The 21997-nt window shown below is 47.9% G+C and overlaps 3 protein-coding genes across 11 annotated transcripts; 1 reads left to right on the top strand and 2 right to left on the bottom strand.

Annotated features, from left to right (window-relative positions):
• Positions 1–49: 49 nt before the first annotated feature.
• Positions 50–2092, bottom strand: ankrd22 (ankyrin repeat domain 22). The gene is made up of 6 exons (XM_085417253.1): positions 1991–2092; positions 1237–1428; positions 1057–1164; positions 893–970; positions 713–811; positions 50–638 (listed from the first exon to the last, which is right to left on the bottom strand). The coding sequence occupies exons 1-6, from the start codon at positions 2009–2011 to the stop codon at positions 561–563; spliced, it is 576 nt and encodes a 191-aa protein (XP_085273379.1). The 5' UTR covers positions 2012–2092; the 3' UTR covers positions 50–560.
• A 587-nt stretch (positions 2093–2679) lies between these two features.
• On the top strand, positions 2680–12371 carry stambpl1 (STAM binding protein-like 1). 7 transcript variants are annotated; one of them, XM_085417240.1, is made up of 12 exons: positions 2680–3111; positions 4480–4625; positions 5511–5728; positions 5806–5884; positions 7616–7711; positions 7943–8161; positions 8627–8777; positions 8901–9025; positions 9111–9248; positions 10675–10787; positions 10876–10975; positions 11077–12371. In XM_085417240.1, exons 2-12 carry the CDS (start codon positions 4596–4598, stop codon positions 11134–11136), a joined length of 1329 nt encoding a protein of 442 aa, XP_085273366.1. In that variant the 5' UTR covers positions 2680–3111; positions 4480–4595; the 3' UTR covers positions 11137–12371. The 7 variants fall into 7 exon arrangements, with proteins under 7 accessions (XP_085273366.1, XP_085273370.1, XP_085273369.1 ...); XM_085417244.1 differs by lacking the exon at positions 2680–3111 and adding an exon at positions 3540–4307 and having other exon boundaries at positions 10881–10975; XM_085417243.1 differs by lacking the exon at positions 2680–3111 and adding an exon at positions 3546–3921.
• Positions 12372–14992: 2621 nt separating this feature from the next.
• Positions 14993–20990, bottom strand: acta2 (actin alpha 2, smooth muscle). 3 transcript variants are annotated; one of them, XM_085417233.1, is made up of 9 exons: positions 20871–20990; positions 18639–18818; positions 18264–18392; positions 18051–18161; positions 17027–17111; positions 16533–16694; positions 16258–16449; positions 15794–15975; positions 14993–15719 (listed from the first exon to the last, which is right to left on the bottom strand). In XM_085417233.1, the coding sequence occupies exons 2-9, from the start codon at positions 18765–18767 to the stop codon at positions 15576–15578; spliced, it is 1134 nt and encodes a 377-aa protein (XP_085273359.1). In that variant the 5' UTR covers positions 18768–18818; positions 20871–20990; the 3' UTR covers positions 14993–15575. The 3 variants fall into 3 exon arrangements, with proteins under 3 accessions (XP_085273359.1, XP_085273360.1, XP_085273361.1); XM_085417234.1 differs by having other exon boundaries at positions 20827–20980; XM_085417235.1 differs by lacking the exon at positions 20871–20990 and adding an exon at positions 20831–20852.
• Positions 20991–21997: the final 1007 nt, after the last annotated feature.

Below are 21997 nucleotides of genomic sequence, written 5' to 3'. Positions count from 1 at the left end.
CCTTTACCATGGAAATCTGAAAGGTAAAGTAAAACAAACAGCTGGAGAGTTTCAATGTAGTTTACAAGTTTATTCAGAAATAAAAATGTTACTTTGAAATGTTTCATCACCCGCTTCATTTCATGTTGACACTTTTATTATTATACCTGTTCGTGTAACAGTCCCAAAGCACACCTCTGCTGACAGTATAAGAACTACAGATAAACGGCGAGCTCTCAAATACTGTTGCCTAGCTTAGCACAAAGATTAAAAAATGAGGCAAAGCTATTAGCAAAATGTAACGTAAAGATGGCGCGAGAATTTCTAAAGTTTGTTTTTTCTTTTTAGTTGATAAATTGCAACATTCAGTTAATTTTATGTCTTACAAAACAAGAAAAATGACTGTTAGCCTAGCTCGGTACAAAACCTGGAAGTGGAAACTAGCTTGTAGCCCGACAGGTGAGTGGTTAGCAAAGAAAACGCTGCATGCTAGGAGGTCTCTCTGAGATGCTAGCATCGTCAGCATAGAAGGCGGAGGAATCGGGTGTTGGCGCCCCCTGCTGTCCGCATGAATGAAAACTTCATTCCGTCTTCCTCAGCATGTTGATGATCTTTTGGAACTTGAGTCTGGTGGCAATGTCCAGCGGGGTTTCTCCGTTCTGTAAAAGCAGACACACGTGTTATCGGGTCACGGAAAGCGTCTTGTCACGGCGTGCTGCGCGTCTGTACGCACGTTATTCTTGATGTTGGGTTTGGCGTTTCGTTGCAGCAGCAGAGGAACCAGGCGATGACTTTTTCTCTCACAGACGTAATGAAGAGCCGTGTTCCCCTTCTGCACACAAAACACCTTTTTACTGTCAGGAAGTGGCCTGAGATTTTCAAATTAAACCGCGTTAAGCTCCTGTTCACGCACGTAGTCGACAGCGTCGACGCTGACGTCAGTGCTCAGCACGGCCTCCATCAGAGCCACGTTCTTCCTCTGTTTCTGCAGCTGCAACACAGAAACACCGGTGAGCAGATCAGACTGTGCTTTACCTGTATGATGTCACACTGAGAGAGACTGCTGATTGGCCGTACCATGATGAAGTATCCGAGCAGCAGGATGGGCATCAGGATGGTGATCATCAGATAATCCAGCAGTGAGAACGTCCTCTTGGAGGCGTAGTGGAGACACGTCCTCTGTTTCTGATGTGTGACACACACAGATCAGTAACACAGCTCGCTAACCAACATGATGACATCATCAGGGAAAGGCACCTTATTGGTCAGCTGGCTGTTGGCCTTGTTGTCCAGCAGGTATGTGACCGCATTCAGGTGACCGTGGCGGCAGGCAGCAATGAGGGGTGTGTCCCCGGTGTGCACCTCCTGAACATTCAGGTGGGCGGGGTCATTTTTCAGGAGGAAGTACAACTTACGGACGTCGCCCTCGTACGCTGCCTGGCAGGCCGGCTGAGGAGGAATTACATGAGTTAAGCTCCTTATCAGCTGATCAGGAACAGCCCGGTCCGTCCAGTTTTCCGCTCCTATCTCACTCACTCAAGCTCCTCCCCTTTTAAGACCGCTTTCTTCTGATTGGCTGATTCTCAACATGTAAAAAATTAGATCCCACCAGTTTCTCATTATTATTATTGTTATTATTATTTCAATAAAACGATTGTGTAACATTTGCTATCTTGATTTCTTCTCATTTTCCTGTTTTTGGTAGTTTTCTGAATATTTGCAGTCATTTTCTCGCAGTGTGTTGCAGTACTTGTGTTGCTGTGATATCCTTGCAGTACTGCAGTCATTTTCGTGTCTGTCTTCATATTTGTTGTCGGAGTGACGCCAGGTCATTAAACTTCTACCTGTCTGTTTGTTTCAAGTGAAGCTTTACCTGAAACTCAAGTGTGTGTGCACGAGAAATCAGCCCGAACCGGAAGAGCGCGCATGAGCCTTTCGGAGTAAAGAGTTAAAACCAGGATTAAACGTGTTTGTTTAGCAGAGAAAAGAGGGAAACAAAGCGCGCTCTTACCTCCGAGTAAACCATCCCCATGACGGCACGAACACACCTGAGCACGTCATGGTCCGACACGTCAGCAATAACACATCCGGATCCATTTTCAGAATAAGAGTCTCTTGCTGTTTCACTTCATTCAGTTTATTACTAAACACACCAGAAAACGTAGCTGAGTCTGGACGGCTTCCCGTTTCCACGTGACACTCGGAGGGCGCGCACGTGATCTCATGTGGTCTTTTCTTCCCAACAGAAGAACTTTTGCTTCATTGTCAGACCCGGTGCTTTTATTTTGTAGGCTGCAAAGAGAACTTTGTGTACTTTACCTGCTGATGTTGAGACATCAGAAAGAGCCCGAGGCACAAAGGAGGAGGAGCAGGAGGAGGAGCCGAAGGAGCAGGAGGAGGAGCCGGAAGAACAGACAGGCAGGTAAACTCAGAGCATCACCAAGCGGTTTGAATGTTTTCATATGAAATCAAACTTGAAAACATCAGCAGTGATTATCAGAGTCCAGAAGAGGGCGATAAACATCCGCACACACCTGATCACAGGTGCTCTCGGACCCTCGCTCTGCACCGCTCCACTTCCGGTGAGACCCGCTGTGATAAAGGCAACATGTCGAGCTTTAAAGCAGCTCTGCTCAGAAACATTTGAAACGGTGTCCTTTATTCTGAAAGAGTCTCACCTGCTGTGCTGAAGGTGTTTCGGATGGTTTCTGTTGCTGAGGCCCCGGATGTTCTGTGATGGATGTCTGTCACAACCAATCTGTTCGCGTCATTATTATTGATGACATCATTTGATTATGTTTGCCGGGTCTCTGTCTGAGTGAGACCTCTCGCTGTTCTCCTGCTCTCTGTGGGGGCTTTCTGCGCATGTGCACAGAGGTCACACCCGCCGCGGTGACACCGTAAAGTGCGAGTGAGTCATCTCGATCTCAGAGACGATCTCTGCGGCTACCATCTCCGCGGGTAGTTGGTGTGGAGCGGCGGCATCCTCCGGAGCTTTCATCCGTTTCTCACATCTGTCCCGCAGCTGGACCGGTCCGCACCGCCCTGGATCCGGTTCATCCTCCGCCGCCGGGCTCCATGTGTGATCGCGGGATGCAGCCGGACTGCGGGCTGAACGCCGACACCGAGCCGGTAAATCAATCATTTTCTTTATCGAGCTGATCAGGACCTGTAGACGTCATCATCAGGTGAAAGCAGCTGTTTCCAGATGTTTTCATGCTAAAGTTAAAACAGGGCTGTCTATTGGTTCCCCAGCAGCTCATTTTTAAACCAATCACTAATTAGTGAACCTGCTGATCAGCCTTTGGTTTATCGATAAATCTTGTAATGACATGTTGAAGCCTTCAAACTTTAGTTTGAAAGTCTGTGACGTAGCAGATAAAGACTGTCAACTTTTATTTTGAAAATAGAGACTCAATGAACCCAAAACAAAGAAATAAAAGTTTAATTTTTAATTTCAGTCACTGAGCTTTTTTAAAACAAGCTTTTATTTTGAAAAATAAATCAATTAATTGATCTGCTAATTGAGGTGTGTCCAGCTGTGACATCACAGCAGCCTGAAAGCAAACCTGTGTTTAGGTTTACATCTAGATTTAAGGCGCTCACAGACATGTCCACCTTAAATCACATGTTTCAGGGGACTCCATGCAGGTGTTCACCTTTAAACACCTGCATGGCATCATCATCATCGTCGTTGCTGTCAGGTTACCTCAGGTCGTCTGCAGGTGTCGATGTGTCGCCGCTGGCTCGTCAGCACCTGAACGATCTGAATGAGGCCGAGCTGGTTCAACTCGTCACACCTGCGTTACAAGCACTGAGTTCTGATTGGCTGACGGAAACGACGCCGACAGGTCTGATGTGTATCAGCTGATGTGAGCGGAGTCAGGAGCAGTTCAGTTTGATCCTCAGACACAGAGACGAGTTTAACTGGCCCAGGTGGAGGTGAGTCCCTCGTAACCTGCGACAGGCTCTCTATACCTGCCCATGAGGATCCCCTGGATCAGGGCCTCCTCTCCTCCAGGTGTTCACCTGCTGCAGGTGAGCCTCCAGAACTGATCCAGGACTGCCGTCAGACCAATATGGAGGACTTTGAGCTTCTGCTGAGCGTAATGGTAGGATGGACAGTTGGTGGGGCTGGAGTCTCACCTGTGAATGGTTATAAATGAAAATCGGGGCGAGTTTGTTCTTTTGAAGCACTTCCAGCCAGGTGCAACTGTTGCCACGGTGACAGTGGCGTGATCAGAGCTGTTTGTTTGGACACAGAAGCTTGTGAGGAGTGGGAGCTCGCCTTGTCTTCATCGGTTTAAGAGCGGCTGAGTCACCTCATGGTTAGTCGCTGGTTGCCACGGTAACTGTGGACCAAGCTGAAGGACAGGCAGGCATGATGATGATGATGATGGTGATGAGGGGCTGATGGGAAATAAAACAGCTTTAAAGGAACATTCCCCCCATATGTGGCGTTTCAAAGCTGCTCATCTTGTTTTTCTGTCTCCCCCGCAGTGAAGCATCATGGGAGGTGGCAGATGGACGAGCCGGCCGTGGGCCGACCAGTGACACGCACACGCTGAGACACACACACACACACACACACACACACACACACACACACACACACAATGGAACAAGGCTTCAGCTTAAACACATTGGTAAGTACTGAGTGTGTGTGTGTGTGTGTGTGTGTGTGTGTTTTACTGATGCTGTGGGGACCCACACGTGTTCTTGTTACTCACAATGTGGGGACAGAAAAACACGCATCATAACAGCTTTACAACACAACAGTGACACGACTGCCAGCACGCGCTGAGGTCTACAACGACTGCATCATTTTACCTGGATGCTGAAAATCACGTCTCTTACTTTATTTTTGTCATTTAATTATTTAACTAAAAATGAAATAAAATGAAACGAGTGTGATTAAAAAAGTGAAAGAAAAAAAAGAGTTGTAATAAAATAAAATTACATATAAAATCAGAATCAGATTAGAATAAAATTAGAAGTAAAAGACAAAATGCTTCCTGATCAGTAAGAACAAAGTTTTATATAAAACATCAGATCAAAGGTGAGACAGAGTGGGGTTGTTTCTGTGTCGGCTCGGTGCACAGAGGTCTTCTTATTCTCGGCGCTCCGACTGGCGCCGTCATCTTAATGAGCTGAGCAACAAACGCTGCATTCAGGCTCCCAGCGGGGACGGGAAATCTCAGTTTCCTGCCTGAAAAACACATCAGCTCAGCTGTGACGCCATTCAGAGTTTTTAATGTCGGCTCCTTTAATGAGTTTCGTGTCCTTAAGCTCGTCACCTGCTATTAAACAGAACACACTTTTAAAATCTTTCACTGAGATATTTTATTTTACTTAGTGGTCAAGCCGTAGAGAAAGCCTCCTCAAACCCGGGTCTCTGAGGGACACGGGTCTCTGAAGGGTCGTTCTGAGCATCGATGACCGTTCCAAACTGAAATCATTGGTGCTCATGTTGATGTTTTTAGAGGCTGCTGCCATCTTTGCTCTTCTCTGACAAACACTTTCTTCCACAGAAGAAGCTGGCAGCAGAGCCCGACTACACAGACGTGTCGCTGACGGCGGCGGAACGCGTCCGAGCGCTGGGGAAGATGGGATGCTGCGTGGAGATCAACGAGGACATCGCGCCCAGACGCTACTTCCGCTCGGGCGTGGAGATGGAGCGCATGGCGGCGGTTTACCTGGAGGAGGGCAGCCTGGAGAACGCCTACGTCCTCTACACCAAGTTTATCACGTGAGGCTCAGTGGCGTTGGGGGCAGGGCTGCTTGGTGTTTCGCACAGCATGTGATGTGACGGCCGCTGTCTTTCAGTCTATTTGTAGAGAAGCTGCCCGCTCACAGAGACTACCAGCAGTGCACTGCCATCCCCGAGAAACACTTCATCATGAAGGTAACAATCGTTATGAACTTCCTGTTTTATTTTGAAGACGCTCACCTGCCTGCTCTTGAGCCACTTCTACTTCCTGTCTTTGTTTGTTTCCCCACCAGCTGCAGACAATCACCCAATCAGCCTGTGTGTTATCACTCCCAGCTTCCTGTTGCTCAGGTTGTTGCTCGCTGTGCTGCAGCTTTCCCCTCACCTCCTCCTGTAAGTGTTTTAGGTCGCTCCAGCTAGCAGCTGTTAGCTTCCTTTGGCCTCTGATGGCTCCAGGTAGCTCCAGCTACATCCAGCTAGCTCCTGCTGCCATGCTGGTTTAAAATCTGGCTCGATGGTTGTAACTCATCATTTGAGATGTGGTGGTTTGTCCTCAGATGTCGGTAGATATTCTCCAGGCTGCTTGTTGTTAGCAGTTTGTGGACAACACAGTGGCAGTTAGCTTCTGTTAGCGCTATGATGCTCGTCTTTCTCAGAGCAGCCTTCAGTCTGTCGCTCTTGTCTGAGTTGTTTTCCACGCTAGCAAATCTCCAGATCTGTGGGCCTGTTTCTTGTTGGTACTTAACAACCTTTGGTGCATCGATTCTGCCCATGAAGAGGCTTCAGCTGAGGCTTCAGGCCAGACTAACCATGCACTGTTTATTTTTTTAATCTTGGGATGTGGTGGAGTTTTAAAAAGTCAGGCTCAGAGTTGAACCAGGATTAAACGCTGTGCACTGCTGACACAGATCTGGCTCATACATCGAGTCTGTGGTTTGTTAGCAGGATGATGGAGATGTCACTCCACATGTTTAACACATGAACAAGTTTCCAGATCTCCTGCTCGATTTGTGCTCGGGGATGTTTCGACTGAGATCCTGTTGGCTGAAGCTGGTGGGCGGGGTGTTAGTGTTCAGGTGAGAGTGTCTGGTGGGTTGGAGCTGAGACAGATACTTGTTCATTAATCAGCTGGCTTAAAAGTGCCGTGTTAGTCGCTGCGAGCAGGCTCGCCGCCGTCGTGTAGAAACATCTGTCCTGATGCTGAGCTCACGCTTTCACGGCTGCGTCAGAAAAGTCACGACCGTTTTTATCATGGTAGAAACACGAAAGTTTTCATCCCTGGAAGATTCTAGAAAACTGATCGTGCAGCAGAAACATCAGGAAACATCTGGAACTCGTGCAGTTGCCACAGCTGGAGCTTAAAGAGCAGAAACATAACAGCTGGATTTCTCTGAACTTTAAAAGTTGAATTTCTGGGTATCGGTCTGTGAGATGGCGGGCGAGGGCGACCATTTCCGCCCGTCTCGTCGTATTTGTTCCTTCCTGTTTTTGTTTTGAGCGCGTGTGTCAGCGTTTCCTTGGTTTATTCTTAAATGTGATGTTTCTAAGTAGGCGACACAATGGTGGCTGACGTAGTTAAACTCGTTCATCGGTGTAAAGTTGGCTCGGCTGGTGGAAGACGTTTTTATAAGTGGTCGCTGGACGTCGCTGGAAACGTGTCCAGTCCTTAAACCAGACTTCAAATCTTTGTCTTGTTGTTGTGGCTGTGAAGGACTGCCTCCATCTGGCCCCTCCCCCTCATCACGCCAGCCCTACATCATGAATCCTCCTGAGTCCAGGTGGACCCAGAGTGACCTCTGTAAAGTCACACTCGTACATTTATGCTGTTTTTGGTGCTCCAGCTGCGGTTCCTCAGGTGTTCCTGCTGCAGAACCACACCTGGTTCTGGTCCTGGTGTCTTTGCTGTGACCTGTTCTGTCTATGCAGAAACTTCAGGAGGTGGCGTTTCCCCGTAAAGACGAGCTGAAGAAGCGCCTGGAGGAGAAATACAGCAGGGAACACAGCGAATACCTCAGAGCCCAGGTGAGTGAGTTTTCACAGTATTGATAATTGATCAGAGGAGCGCTCGGTATGGGAACGATCCAGGGGAACGGCCTCTGCGCGGTGAGTCCATCCCACCTGTCTTTCAGGTGAAGGTTAGGGTGTGACACGCCTGTCAGAGGTGACCTCCTACAGTGATGTTCAGACTAGTAGTCGTTTATTTTAGGTGAACTCGCCGCAGCCACCTGTACGAGCTCATCTTTGTTTCCTCAGAGCCAGGCGGCGGTCGTGGTGCACGGGTGTGGCCAGCAGCTGCAGCAGCTGTCCCTATTGGACGAGGACAGGAGAAGGTTCCTGCTGCTGGAGGAGGAGAGGCAGCGCGTCGCCGCTCTGCGACGCATGCAGATTGAATCGGAACAGTTTCGCTACTTCGAGGACCAGCTGAGACGCCAGGAGCTGGCCAATAAGAGAGGAGTGGAGGCGGAGCAAAAGGTAGCGTATTCTTCATAGTACAGGCTTAAGGAATTTCTCGCTGGCTTAATCTTCTCGACGCGGAAGCTGCGTCGATGTTTTGTTTCATACTGCAGTGCCTTTGGCAGCAGGACAACCTTCATGTACGGACCTGCCTCGTCCACAGGGAGCAACACTAGCTAACGTTAGCCAGCATTAGCTTACAAAGAGAGTCCAGTAAATGACCGGCTCAACACAAACTAACACTCGTGTCTCATTTTGACGTTAGAACTAGCTAAAGCTAACCAGCTAGCTGGTGTTAGCAGGGAAGCTAAGGTCGACCAGCTTTACACTCAGGATTAAACTCTAACCTGACTCTGAGCTAACGTTAGCCTGCCTACTAACAGATTAGCTTGTGAAGTACTGGTGTACTGTAATACTGGCTCAGACTACCGAGTACTGTGAGTACTGTGTAGTTTGACTGTGTCTTTCATGTTTGTGTTGCAGGTTCAGACCAAAGTGCCTGAGGTGACAGACGGCTCCCGTCTGTCCCAGCAGCCAATCAAAAACAGCATACGATCCCTGGGGGCAGACCCTAACAGAAACAGACTGCCTGCCCCTGTGAGCCAACCCGCCGCCACGCTGGCTGGAGTACAGAGTCAGTACACAGTCACTCCGTTTACCTGCGTTTACTGCGTACCTGTCGTATGCGGTGCAAAAGGTTCAATCAGACCTCCACACAGACGTTACGCCCTCTTAAACCAGGTGTGTTTGTGTACAGGTGAGAGGGTGGAGGGCCTGAGGCGAGTCCTGATTCCCAAAGGGCTGACTCAGAGTTTCCTCTCGCTGGCCCGGTCAAACACGGCCAGAGGAATCGAGACCTGCGGCGTCCTCTGCGGACAGCTGGTGAGCGAAACGCACGTCCTGTCCCGCCCTCACCCATTTTCAGTCATATACCACCAGCCAAGCCCCGCCTCTCTCTCATTCTCAGACGCACAACGAGTTCACGCTGACTCACGTCGTAGTCCCCAAACAGACCGCCGGCCCGGATTTCTGCGACATGGAGAACGTGGAGGAGCTGTTCAGCTTCCAGGATGAGCATCACCTGCTGACGCTGGGCTGGATCCACGTAAGCATGCAAGCTGGGGGGAGGGGCTTGGAGGAGGTCCTGGAGCTCCATGATTGGCTCTTGTAGAGATGCAGTTAACCTTCTTCGTAGCAACAGCAGTTTGTGAGAACAGAAACAGTGCGACACTAAAATAAACTGTAAGGTTACCCGTCTGGTTAATGTCCTCACAAATGCCTCACTCGGGGCCTCTTTTGGTGAGTGGTTTGGTATCAAGTCCCCACAAGTGCTGTAAGCGAGCACACGTTCCTGAGAAAACCAGCGTTTCTCCTTCATTTACATGATCATATATCACCATGGAAACGGTGCCTGCGGTCGAGCAACAGATGAGCAGAGCGAGGGAGAGGTCTCACTCTGCACTCTCTCACCCTCCACGCGTCACTTCAGTCTAGGGCTGTCACGATTACGTCGACTATCAAAATCGTCGACGACTGATTTAATAGTCGACGCGTCGTTTGAAGCTTTGTAAGATCCAAAAGACGCAGGAATAAGTAGCAGGATTTAAGAGTGTAATAACGGACTGAAACAGAAGATGGCAGCACTGCATGTACAAGGATGCCAGCTGCCATTAAACCCCGAAGAAGAAGAAGCAGCTGTGTCCCAGAATTCATAGCGCGGCCCAGCTCAGTTTCCAACAATGGCGGCAGCTAGTTAGTTTGAATATTACTCTTATTATTCTTTCTGGGTCACAAAATAAACGTTTAACATATTTTCATGGAGAATGTAGCTGTGCAAACCTCAAATATCTGCTCAGTTTATCAAGACACCACATATTTTCAAAAGCGCTCCGACGTTTTCGGAGACGTCTGTTACCCACTAGCTCGTTAGCTAGCCGGGGGCAAGGTCACTAGCGCCGTGAGAACACCGGACTCCCGGCAAATTGTTTTCAAACCCACCGCTGTCTTTCGCTACTCAGGTTAAACATGATATATGAGTCACTTAGATAACTTAAAAATGTTGTTGTTTGGCTTTTTTTTTTAGTATTTTATTTGTTCCTGAGTAAATCTGTTTGGCTGAGATTAAAGTTTTTACACAGCTGAATAAACGTCAAGCAGACAGCTGATTATCAGAAGTGAGAGATGCTCAGAATATACTCCGGTGTCCTGTTATATTTTAGATAGCAAGGAGTTTATTAAACTTCACCGAAACAATCTGCAAATTTCATTAAAATTTAATAAACTATCATCTTGTCTTTATTGTTAGTTAGCACCTTAAAAGCTTAAAGCTGTAAGCTAATGATAGTTATATAAGAGCAGATGCTGCTGGTGCAATAAGCTGTAGTTTTACGTCCAGTGGATGATGATCTGATTAGTCGACTAATCGCATAAATAATCGGTGACTAGTCGACTATCAAAATAATCGTTTGTGGCAGCCCTACTTCAGTCAGGGTTGTAGTTCAGTGTTTGTGACCTCTGACCTCTGTGTTCAGACTCATCCCACTCAGACGGCCTTCCTGTCCAGCGTCGACCTCCACACTCACTGCTCATATCAACTGATGCTGCCGGAAGCCGTCGCCATCGTCTGCGCGCCAAAACACAACGAGTAAGTCTGTCACTGGAGCACGCATGTATGCCGATTTCCCACGAGGCCTTTCAGCCCGCTAATGTCGCTCCGCCTGTCTCCCCCCCAGCACAGGTGTGTTCAGGCTGACCAACCTGGGGATGTCCGAAGTTTCTGCCTGCAAGCTGAAAGGTTTCCATCCTCACTCCAAGGAGCCGCCGCTCTTCACGGTGAGACCCTTGCCGAGGTCGACCTCATTGTCAGGATACCGCGTCCTGTGTTCAGCCCCGACTCTGAATCACCTGTAACCCGTCCTCTTTTGTCCCCTCAGGTGTGCAGACACGTCGTGTTCAGGGACTTGCGGCTTAACCTGCTGGACTTAAGGGTTTAGACAGGAAGCACTGGCAGGCTTTTATTCTGAAGAGGAAACTGTGAACGCACGTTGTGATGTCAAATTTACAGGAAACTTTTAACACTTTTAATTTTTGGTGTTTTTGTTGTTGTTTGTTTTTTTGCTGCTGAGCCACTGCAGATGGGGGGGTGATCTCAGGCCAGTGAGCTGCTCTGATTGGGCAGTTAATAAAAAGCTTACTGAGACCTAACCTCAGCTGATGCTGCCGTCACAGCAGCGCTGTGAAAATGGCGTCTGCAGAGACCCAGATTGTGCCAAGTTCCAGCGTGGGCCAAGCTCCCGTCGAGGCGACTGCCAGCGAGCCGTTTGAGACACAGTTTGATGTTTTTAAATGAAAGATGGACTGGGAGCAGACGTGAGCGAGTGCCTCGCCTGGAAAACGTGAACGTTGAAGCGTTGGCGCTCTCAAGGACGAAGTCTCTCCACGCTTCACTCAGACTAAAAATGACCTTTAACCGCCACAGCTTAGTTTCAGTGCTGAAATCCTGCTGCCATCTCTGACCCTGAATGCCTCGCGCGTCCACCTCTGAGCTTAAAGACAGGAAATCCTGATGTGGATTTCAGAATAAAACCTGAAGCTGCGCTGTCACCTGTGCAGTGTTTGCCCCGAGTCCTGCCTGTCAGGCCGCACCCGTCCTGCTGGGCCGCTGATCGCAGCGCTAAGGCGCCCTCGGTAGTCACCTGATATCCACCAAGCTTGGCTGTGACCTTACTTCCTGTTAGGCAGCTTCCCTGACACTCTGATTGGCTGTGGCGGTTCAGTCTTGTGAGGTTTGGTCAGAGGTGAAAGTCATTCTTTGAGCTCTTCGCTGCTGCAGATGTGAAACTGTGAGGAGACTCTTAACACTCTGTCATTTTAGGCGAGACCGTTCACGCCATAAGCTACTCTGACCTTTGACCTCGAGTGGGGTGCCATGTAAGGGGTGGCAGACAGCAGGGGGCGCTGCAGGCTCACCGGTGTGTGTCGTGTAACGCTGGCTGGCGTGGCGCTCACAGCGGGCCCTTTTAAACTTCTTGCAGATGAAATTATTTTCTGATGTTTCTCTCGTGGTGCGTTCAAAGCGCCCCGCAGCTGGAGGACTTCTCAGTGTGTGCGCCAGCAGATGTTTTCTTGTTGAGCTGTTGTGTGACTGTTTTTTGCTGATGACGTTTTGACAAACTGTGACCTGACTGCTGTTTTTAACTTTTTGGTAATAAAACACTCTGCTGCTCTAGCACCTGTATGTGTCTGTTTTTTGATTAAAAGTGTCTGAAACTGATCGCTCCACCCACCCACTCTGATCGCTCCACCCACTCAAACCCAGACTGCTCAGATCTTTAACTTCTCACACAAACTTGCTTTGAGAGGAAAAAGAAAGACGCAGTACCATCTTCAGGCTGACGCTTCACTTTGTTTGGAGGATTTCTGCACTCTAACTGCGGCTCTGTGGGACAGAAACTAAACGGTGGCGATGGTTGGAGCCCTCCTGCTACGAAGTATTCGAGCATTTGGTGTGTGACTGAGGGGTGTGATGGCAGCAACCTGACACTAATACTCAAAGACACAAGCCCGTTTGTGAGCAGCGTCGGTTGCACTTGTTTAAAAACACTGTTCTTAGCGCTGCAGCAGCGAGTACAGACGCTCTCGTACAAACTCATCTCCCTCTGCAGGACCTGTGGAAGTCCTGCAGAGGGAGATGAGTTTGTACGAGAGCGTCTGTGTTAGGATCATCATCATTTGGTGATTCTGTTCTCAGACATGGTTAATGGACTGATTCTTATATAGCGCTTTTCTACTCTCCCGGAGTACTCAAAGCGCTCTATACAACATGCCTCATTCACACCCACTCATATACACGAGTGCAACCTAACCTGTATTCGCACGCATTCACACTCCAATGAACCTGGAGGGCAAGGCTACTTGGCATGCAGACTGGGGAAGCCAAGGATCGAACCACCGACCTTCCGATCTGCTCTACCATCTGAGCCACAGCCGCCCCGACATGTGAAGCTAGAGACACCGGCAACCATGGTCAACTGTCTTCCAGGGGCCAGAGCTAAAACAATGTGGGACTCTGTAGTTTTCTCTGGTCCCCTCCCCAATCAGACCAGCAGTGACATGTTTAGCCGCATGTTCTCCTTAAACTGCTGGCTGTCTGAGTGGCGTCCCAGAAACGATGTGGGCTTCATAGATAACTGGCAAACCTTCTGGAGGAAACCTGGTCTTGTTAGGAGTCAAGTCATCTTTATTTATACAGCACATTTAAAAGACATCAAGTGTCGGCCAAAGTGCTGAACTGAGGGATAAATGGTAAATGGTAAATGGCCTGTATTTATATAGCGCTTTTCTAGTCCCTAAGGACCCCAAAGCGCTTTACATATCCAGTCATCCACCCATTCACGCACACATTCACACACATTATATCAGAGATGATATAATAAAAGAATTAAAGTAGAAAGAAAACATTTTAAAAAGGAATTGTAAGACACGTAAGAGTATATAGCATATAATGTACATGCAAATATGCACATACATATACAAAACTGTACACATTCACACACAAGCACACATATGTGAACATAACGTATATACACATGCAACATCATCCAATAAAATGAGAGACCAAATAGACAGAATAAAAAAGATATCAAAGAGATCCGAAAGCCTTGGAAAATAAGTAGGTCTTGAGATTCGATTTAAAGACTTCCAAGGATGAAGAGGATTTTATGAAGGGGGAAGACTATTCCAGAGTCTCGGGGTGGCAATGGAGAAAGCCCTGTCACCTCTAGATTTGAGCTGGGAGCGTGGAACGGATAAAACCATCTGACTGGAGGAGCGCAGAGATCGAGTGGGTCGGTGCAGGCTAAGATCTGAAATGTAACCTGGAGCCAAACCATGGAGAGCTTTAAAAAGAAATAGTAAAACCTTAAAATCGATTCTATGTTTAAGTGGTAGCCAATGTAGAGATGCGAGTACCGGGGTAACATTCTCTCTCTTTCTAGTGCCCGTCAGGAGCCTTGCGGCTGCATTTTGAACAAGTTGCAGGCGTGACAGGCTCGAGTGACAGATGCCTAAATAGAGAGAGTTACAATAGTCAAGACGTGACGATATGAAAGCATGGATAACAGTTTCCAGGTCTTTAGATGACAGGATATTTTTTAGTTTAGAAACGCTCCTGAGTTGGAAAAAACTGCCACGAACGACTGGATTTATTTGCTTGTCCAGCTTGAGAGTGGAATCAAAAATGAAACCAAGATTTTTTACACGGGGATGTACATGAGCTGATAATGGGCCCAAATTGTTTCTTTTGAGACTAATAGAGTCTTGCTTACCGAAGATTATAATGTCGGAGCTGAATGAGGTCTCGTCTCTTCAGTGGGTCTCAGGCTCCGCCCACCCTGGTTGCACTCTAGGATGAACACCTGTCTCGGGTGGGTCTGCAGGAAGGGGTTATGCAGTCTGCTGGTCGTTAATGTTTACACTAATAAAGCTTTTTTGTTCATGCCTGTCGCGTCCGGAACTGTAGAAATCACAATTATTGTCTGAAGGCCGATAAAAATGCCCAACTGATTTTATTTTGCCAAACGGATCATTACGGCTTTGCCACACTGGTCCACTTGATTTATCTTTATTATTTAATAAAGCTGTATTGAAATGTTTAAGTCTTTACTGTCAGCAGCTGCAGTTCCAGCACGGACCACCAGGTGGCAGTACATCCCCCAGGACTTGTTCCCACTGCTGAGTTCAGTAAAGTTCACTTATTTTCAGTTTTACTGTTTATCTGCTTCACTCTTAATCAGCTTTGGTTGCTATGACAACAAAGTTCAGCTCAGGTGAAATAAAAGAGCGACGCCGTTCAGGTATGAGAGCGCTTTATTGTCTTCCTGGGTTCATTCAACCGCCACTTCCACGTTCACATCACCACCTTGTCAAATGTTACTAATACAGATAGCACCACGAGGTCACACCTACCCACAGGTCAACAGCAGTGACATCATCATACACCGTGTGACATCATCAGAGCGCCGCGTGAATGTGATCGATAGAAGACGACACCAGCGGGCAACATTCAAGCTTTATTCATCAAAAATAAAAACGCACTTTCTGACAGGAAACAGCACCAACATGGAGCTCAGAGGGGGCGGGGCCACAGGTGGAATGTGGGGTGGTGGGGTTGCAGAGGGCAAGCGGCACATTCACAGTTTGAAGGTGAGCAGAGAGGGAGGATGTTTGACTTTCTGGAAGTTCTTCAAAAACAAACATGACATCACTTTCTGTCCTCTGAAGTTAACGCTGTTGAGCGCTCTGACTTCCTGTCGTCCCTGCGGGCCTGATTTCTGTGTCTGATCTGGGGTCTGTTAGCGGGTGCTCAGTGCAGGCTAAAATAACGTTGTGCTAAAGGCGAAGGGGGCGGGGCTTGAAGGCCCGGGCGCAGCCTTTAGAAGCACTTGCGGTGGACAATGGAGGGTCCGGCCTCGTCGTACTCCTGCTTGCTGATCCACATCTGCTGGAAGGTGGAGAGCGAGGCCAGGATGGAACCGCCGATCCACACCGAGTACTTCCTCTCCGGGGGAGCGATGATCTGAGAGAGGGGTCAAAAGTTAACAAATTTTCTGCTGAATGTGAGTGAGCCTCAGTGAGGTCGTCAAGCCTCACCTTGATCTTCATGGTGCTGGGGGCCAGAGCGGTGATCTCCTTCTGCATGCGGTCTGCGATTCCCGGGTACATGGTGGTTCCCCCAGACAGCACGTTGTTGGCGTACAGGTCTTTACGGATGTCGATGTCACACTTCATGATGCTGTTGTAGGTGGTCTCGTGGATACCGGCCGACTCCATACCTGCAGGAGGACCGAGGACCAGATGCTGGGTTAGAGAGGTTCAATCAGCCATCAGTGTTACAAAAGACGGAGCGAACAGTCGAATCTGAGCTTTTCTCGATCATCAGCATTGGAGAATCTGCTGATTGTCTTTGTTTTTTGGGTCTGAAGATGTTCGGACACATCAGATCAAGTATTCAGGAGTGCAAACTCAACAGATTAATAAAACAAAAAAAGTGTTTTATTAAGTAGCAGAGTTCTACTCTAACCAGGTACAGGGACAGACAGGCAGGAGGCACCGACCGATGAAGGAGGGCTGGAATAGCGTCTCAGGGCAGCGGAACCTCTCATTGCCAATGGTGATGACCTGCCCGTCAGGAAGCTCGTAGCTCTTCTCCAGCGAGGACGAGGTGGCGGCTGTCCCCATCTCATTCTCAAAGTCCAGAGCCACGTAGCACAGCTTTTCCTTGATGTCCCGCACGATCTCTCTCTCCGCTGCAGGCACACAGACAGACAGACCGGGTCAGAAACATCATCACAGGTGACTCTGACATTACCTGGAAGTGGGCGTGACCTACCGGTGGTGACAAAGCTGTAGCCTCGCTCGGTCAGGATCTTCATGAGGTAGTCGGTGAGGTCGCGGCCCGCCAGGTCCAACCTCATGATGGCATGAGGTAGGGCGTAGCCCTCATAGATCGGCACATTGTGGGTGACGCCATCACCTGAGTCCAGGACGATACCTTGAGGGTAGAGAAACAGGACAACTTTGATTAATAACCTTTAACTTTAACCTTTAAACCCACAGTTTTCAATCCGTCACCGTGACAACAAATATAATTAGAAACAGTGCAGCCATTCTCGCTGCTATGCAGATTCAGATCAAACTGAGGTTATTGTACTTGGCCCTGAAAATCATAGAAATATGGTCTCTAACCAGATTCTTACTCTGGATGGCATTAAGTTGGCCTCCAGTAACACTGTGAGGAACCTTGGAGTCATTTTTGACCAGGAGTAAAGCACCAAAACTAAGATGAGATTGTGATTAAGGAGAAAGTAGGAGGTGTGGTCCAACCTGTGGTACGTCCTGAGGCGTACAGTGATAGGACGGCCTGGATGGCCACATACATGGCAGGAACGTTGAAGGTCTCGAACATGATCTGAAAACAAAAAAATCGTGGAAATATTTAGTGTTAACCATCAATCTGTGTTCCTCCAGGAACAGACAGAAGAATCCAAAACCTGCAGTTCCTTTAGCATCCAGCAGAGGCAGCAGTGCGTCAGCCCCCCACAGACTTCCACGTTGAAACTTTACACCAAAAATAAACATTTTTAAAGCCTGATGCACAAACTGTTTGGTCTCTGTAGATAATTTGCCCTTCTTAACATCTGTTTTTAAATCATATTAAGTTTGCATTATTAGGGGCGTGGTTACTTTGGCTGACAGGTGGATAGTGACACAGGTGGCTGTAGCTGCTAGCTGCCTGCTAGGCTTTGCCTCAGCTAATTGGAGTCCATGAACTGGGCCTCTGGACCCAGTGTTGTGCTGGTGGAGCTTTTTGGAGCATTTTAAATGATGTAATGTGACCAGTAACATGGCTGCTGTAAGGTCACTGTGCTAACAGATAATCCCAGGAGGCTTAGATCCAGTTTGCTGAGTGTATGTTACTGATTAGCAGGTATCTGCGTCTGCGTGATAAACCTGTACAGTGTGTGGATACAGACTGATAGCCAAGAAAACTAGCATTAGCTTATAACTTTCAGCATTCCACCCGCTGACCAAATATGTTCACTTCCTGAAGCAAAAACCCACTACGGCAGTACCCATAAACTTAAGATTTAAAATCTGACTTTGAAAAAATTAATGGGTGATGTCATAATGTCCATTTTTTATCTACAGTCTGTGGGATACCTGCTTCATCTTGTTGTTTGTTGTACTGTAGTGTACTTTCATACTGCAATACATTATATATATATATATATATATATATATATATATATATATATATATATATATATATATATATATATATATATATATTATCAGTACATGTAGAGCACTATACTATAGTACTGCATTACTGTGGTACATGTAGTACCTGTGTCATCTTCTCCCTGTTAGCTTTGGGGTTGAGTGGCGCCTCAGTCAGCAGGGTGGGATGTTCCTCTGGAGCCACTCGCAGCTCGTTGTAGAACGAGTGGTGCCAGATCTGACCAATCAGAGAGCAGAGCAGCAGTCACACAGGTGTGTGTGTGTGTGTGTGTTTGCGCGCGTCCATGTGTGTGTGTGTGTGTGCGTGTGTGAGACACACCTTCTCCATGTCGTCCCAGTTAGTGATGATGCCGTGTTCGATGGGGTACTTCAGGGTCAGGATTCCTCTCTTACTCTGAGCCTCGTCACCCACGTAGCTGTCCTTCTGCCCCATGCCCACCATCACTCCCTGCACCACACAGAGCACGCTCAGTTTACTGTCTGGTACTCACCTGTGCCCACTAACCTCGCTGTCCCCTGATTCTTCAATAATATATTACTGTCATAATCCCGACATTTGTAACTGGATGTGCGTGTGTATGTGTGTGTCCCTGTGTATCTGTATATGCATGTGTGTGTGTCTGTTTCTGTGTGTGTGTGTTTGTTTCTGTGCATTTGTATGCATATGTCCCTGTGTGTGTGTGTGTGTTTGTACCTGGTGCCGAGGCCGGCCCACGATGGAGGGAAAGACGGCTCTGGGAGCGTCGTCTCCGGCAAATCCGGCTTTGCAGAGACCGGATCCGTTATCGCAGACCAGAGCGGTGCTCTCCTCGTCATCACACATGACTGCAGGGGGCGCTGTAGACGAGCAACGACACTACGACACCGAGTCACACTGCAGGCAGAAGAAGACGCAGGTTCAATTACTTATCATCGACAGGCGTGTGTGAGCGCTCGCCACTCAAACCATCCACATGTGTCACATCCCAACATTATTCTGTTTGAGCCCTCAGCGCCGCGGCGGCCTGTGAGGGCTCACGGCTCTGACGGAGATCCAACCACTCGACATTTTTGTTCATTTGTGCTTTTGGAGACAGTTTAAAGCTTCAGCAGGAAGTGAGCAGGGAAAGGCAACTTCGACACATCGCATTGAAGGTCACACCGAGCCGGGCTGAAGGTCCCTGCAGTACCGCACTCCACCACAAGATGGCGCAGTGAGCTGACATGACCTTCAGCAGGTAAGAAGACGCTCCTGTTGAAGCAGTGAGGTTAAAATGGATCGTCCGCACAGAGGGAAACCTGCCCGAGGACCTCACATCATCCAGCTGCAGCACCCCCCCAAACATGAGGCACTCTGGGAAAACTTCCTAATTAGGACATGAAGCAGAGTCCTGCCTGTGTTTGGTATGCTCGCTCGCCCTCTCTCCCTCCCTGTGCTCTCTCTGCCTCCCTCCCCTCCCCATGTGTCCCTCATCGTCTCCTCGCCTCCTCACCTCACATCTGTCCATATTTAGTCATGAATCTGGGAATCGAATATTTCTGATTTTCCCTCCAGCAGAGCTCATGGGCTCAGTTTGCCCTCAGTCCTGCCTGCCAGCTTCGCTCGACATCTGTGGCATAAACTCCAAACTAAACCTGCAGCATCAGCTGATTTCATCTAACTGTCATCCAGATGTTTAATGCAGAGGCGAGCACAGCTGCATGAAACACAAACCTTTCAAATTTACCTTTTAAACCATGAAACATTTTTTCTGCAGATTTCAAACTGGCTGTGAGCAGCAGGGGGCGCTGCTGCACCGCCCTGACAGGTTTTTACAGCTACAACTACATGTGTGTGTTTCACGTCTTTCCCTTTCTTCAATTTGTAGAAAAAGTTTTAAGGAAAAAAAATCTGCTTTGATCTTTAGCTAAAATCATAAAAACTGTTTTCACGTCTCTGTGCTGCCGCAGGTGTGCTGTAGACACACGAGGCCGTGTGTGTTCAAACTTTAAACACACACGGCTGAGAGGCAAAAGTAAAGACATCACTCGTCCTCACACGAGGCTACGGAGGCCTGTTTGTGCCAAAAAACTAAATTCAGAAATGATATGGAAAACACAGACACACTCCCCATACCTGTGTTCAAGTACAAGTTAATATTTGATTTTCTTTTTGTATTTAATCAATATTTCAGTTTTTAAATATATATTTTTCAGCCTACATTTGATTTTTTTTCTTTATGTTCTTCAAATTTCTCTGGGACATCAGATGCTTCAGAAGCATGAGAAATGTTTCATGTATTTTTAGTTTTCACCAATTTCACTCTGTGGGGGGAGTCACTGCCCCCTGCTGGCTGGAATGGTCCACAGGTTTCTCTTATTCATTTAAAGCTGATCGGAGAGCTTTGCAGAGCTCAATGAGGATTTAATCTGATCAATGTTCAATTAAAGTTTCAGTTTGAACCAAACTTCAGTCAGAAAAAGTCCAATTTTAAACACACGAGAAACACCAAAGTTTCAACGACCTGAAACATGGAAAAACACGCGAGGAGCAACAGGAGGAGGAGAGAGGAGGTGAAAGGTGCCACTTTCTCACTGTTCACTACAACCATGAGGAGCACAGCAGAGAAGGACACAGAGGAGGTGGAGGAGAGGCTTAATGAACGGAGAGGAGGTGAAAAAGGTTCCATAGCTTTTACACAGTTTTACATGAGAAAGAGCAGAAAGGAGGAGAGCGAGGAGGTGCTGGAGGAGGTGAGCTGTGAGAAGAAACTGGGAGGTGATGGAGGAGGTGAAATCATGGAACTGTAGAGAAAATAAAAGAGGTAGACGAGGCGAAGTAAAGACAGAGAAGGAGCTGCAACATTTTTAAAGTGTCAGAGCAGAGGAGCAGAGAGGAGGAACGGCAGCTTCATCACACTTACGCACAGGCAGCCAGGTGAGGAAGAAGAGGTGGTGGAGGTCTTACCGTGGTGGTGCAGGGCCTGCTGGGATGTGGGGGCGGGGGCAGGACAGAAGTGAGAGTCTGCAGAGCTGCGACTGAGTTTATCAAGCCTCCACCTCCTCCATCCATCCCTCCATCCCAAACAAGGCTCTGAGCCCCCTCCCGTCTCCTCTCTCCCCCCGCTCCTCCCCCACTCTCCCCTGCTTCAGTCCTTATAGGGCAGGCCTCGAGGGAAGCAGCCAATCACACGGCTGGTGGTGCCCCCGGACTTTCTCCCATCATTCACTGCATTCCTCAGAGAGAGAGGAGCGCCGAGGGCTCCTGGAGATCACACGGCCAGAGTAATCAGGTTACACAGCCAGAGTAATCAGATTACACAGCCAGAGTAATCAGATTACTCAGTGAAAGTCCTACTTTCACTGTGATTGGGGTTGAAGAGCAACTCCTCTGGCAGTTACAATGATGAATGAATGAAACGTGCATCGCCCCCTGCAGGCTGCTGGCGGTATGCCTCATAAGCCCTGCCCCCTCCACGTTAACAGCTGGGATATAAACCAAAATTAAAATAATAATTAACCCTTTAAAGCCGGTCAGAGCGGGCATGCTCCGTTTTGCGTAACTATTTTTAAATCCCGGTAGCTCTGCAACCACGTAAGCTAGCGCAATAATTTTTTTTGCATATGAAACCGGAGGAGTTGTATTTACATCTGATGCCATCAGCTTGTCCTCGGTCACGGTTTCCTTCCACATAAAGCTTTGCAAAAACTGCATAAAAAGCACTTGCAGCAACAAAAACATAATATTCCAGAAACAGCTTTGCCGATCCGATCAGCTGTTCGTAACACTTCCTACGTCCATCAGCATGAACTATCGCATATCCGCCATGACCTGTCCGAAACCGGAAGTGACATCATTTTCGCGGAAATGTAGTTTTTACCATCAGGGCCTCATGAGCCTATACTGGTGTTTTTAAAAGTTATCTTTGACTTTATGACTTCCTGTGTCGTTTCTGGGATACTGAGGACTCATATTGCACTGCTGGAAATAGTTAATTTTGATGCATATGCTGCTTTTTTGCAAATTTGCACTATAATATTTATTTTCGTTTTTCCTGCAGTGTATAGAAATTGGATTTCAAATAGAATAGAATT

The sequence above is a fragment of the Rhamphochromis longiceps genome, linkage group LG8 (assembly GCF_057381845.1).
Source record: "Rhamphochromis longiceps isolate RC_006_pf linkage group LG8, R_longiceps_female_GT1.1, whole genome shotgun sequence".
In the NCBI taxonomy this organism is placed as follows: domain Eukaryota; kingdom Metazoa; phylum Chordata; class Actinopteri; order Cichliformes; family Cichlidae; genus Rhamphochromis; species Rhamphochromis longiceps.
This window is presented reverse-complemented; position numbering and strand designations above follow the sequence as displayed.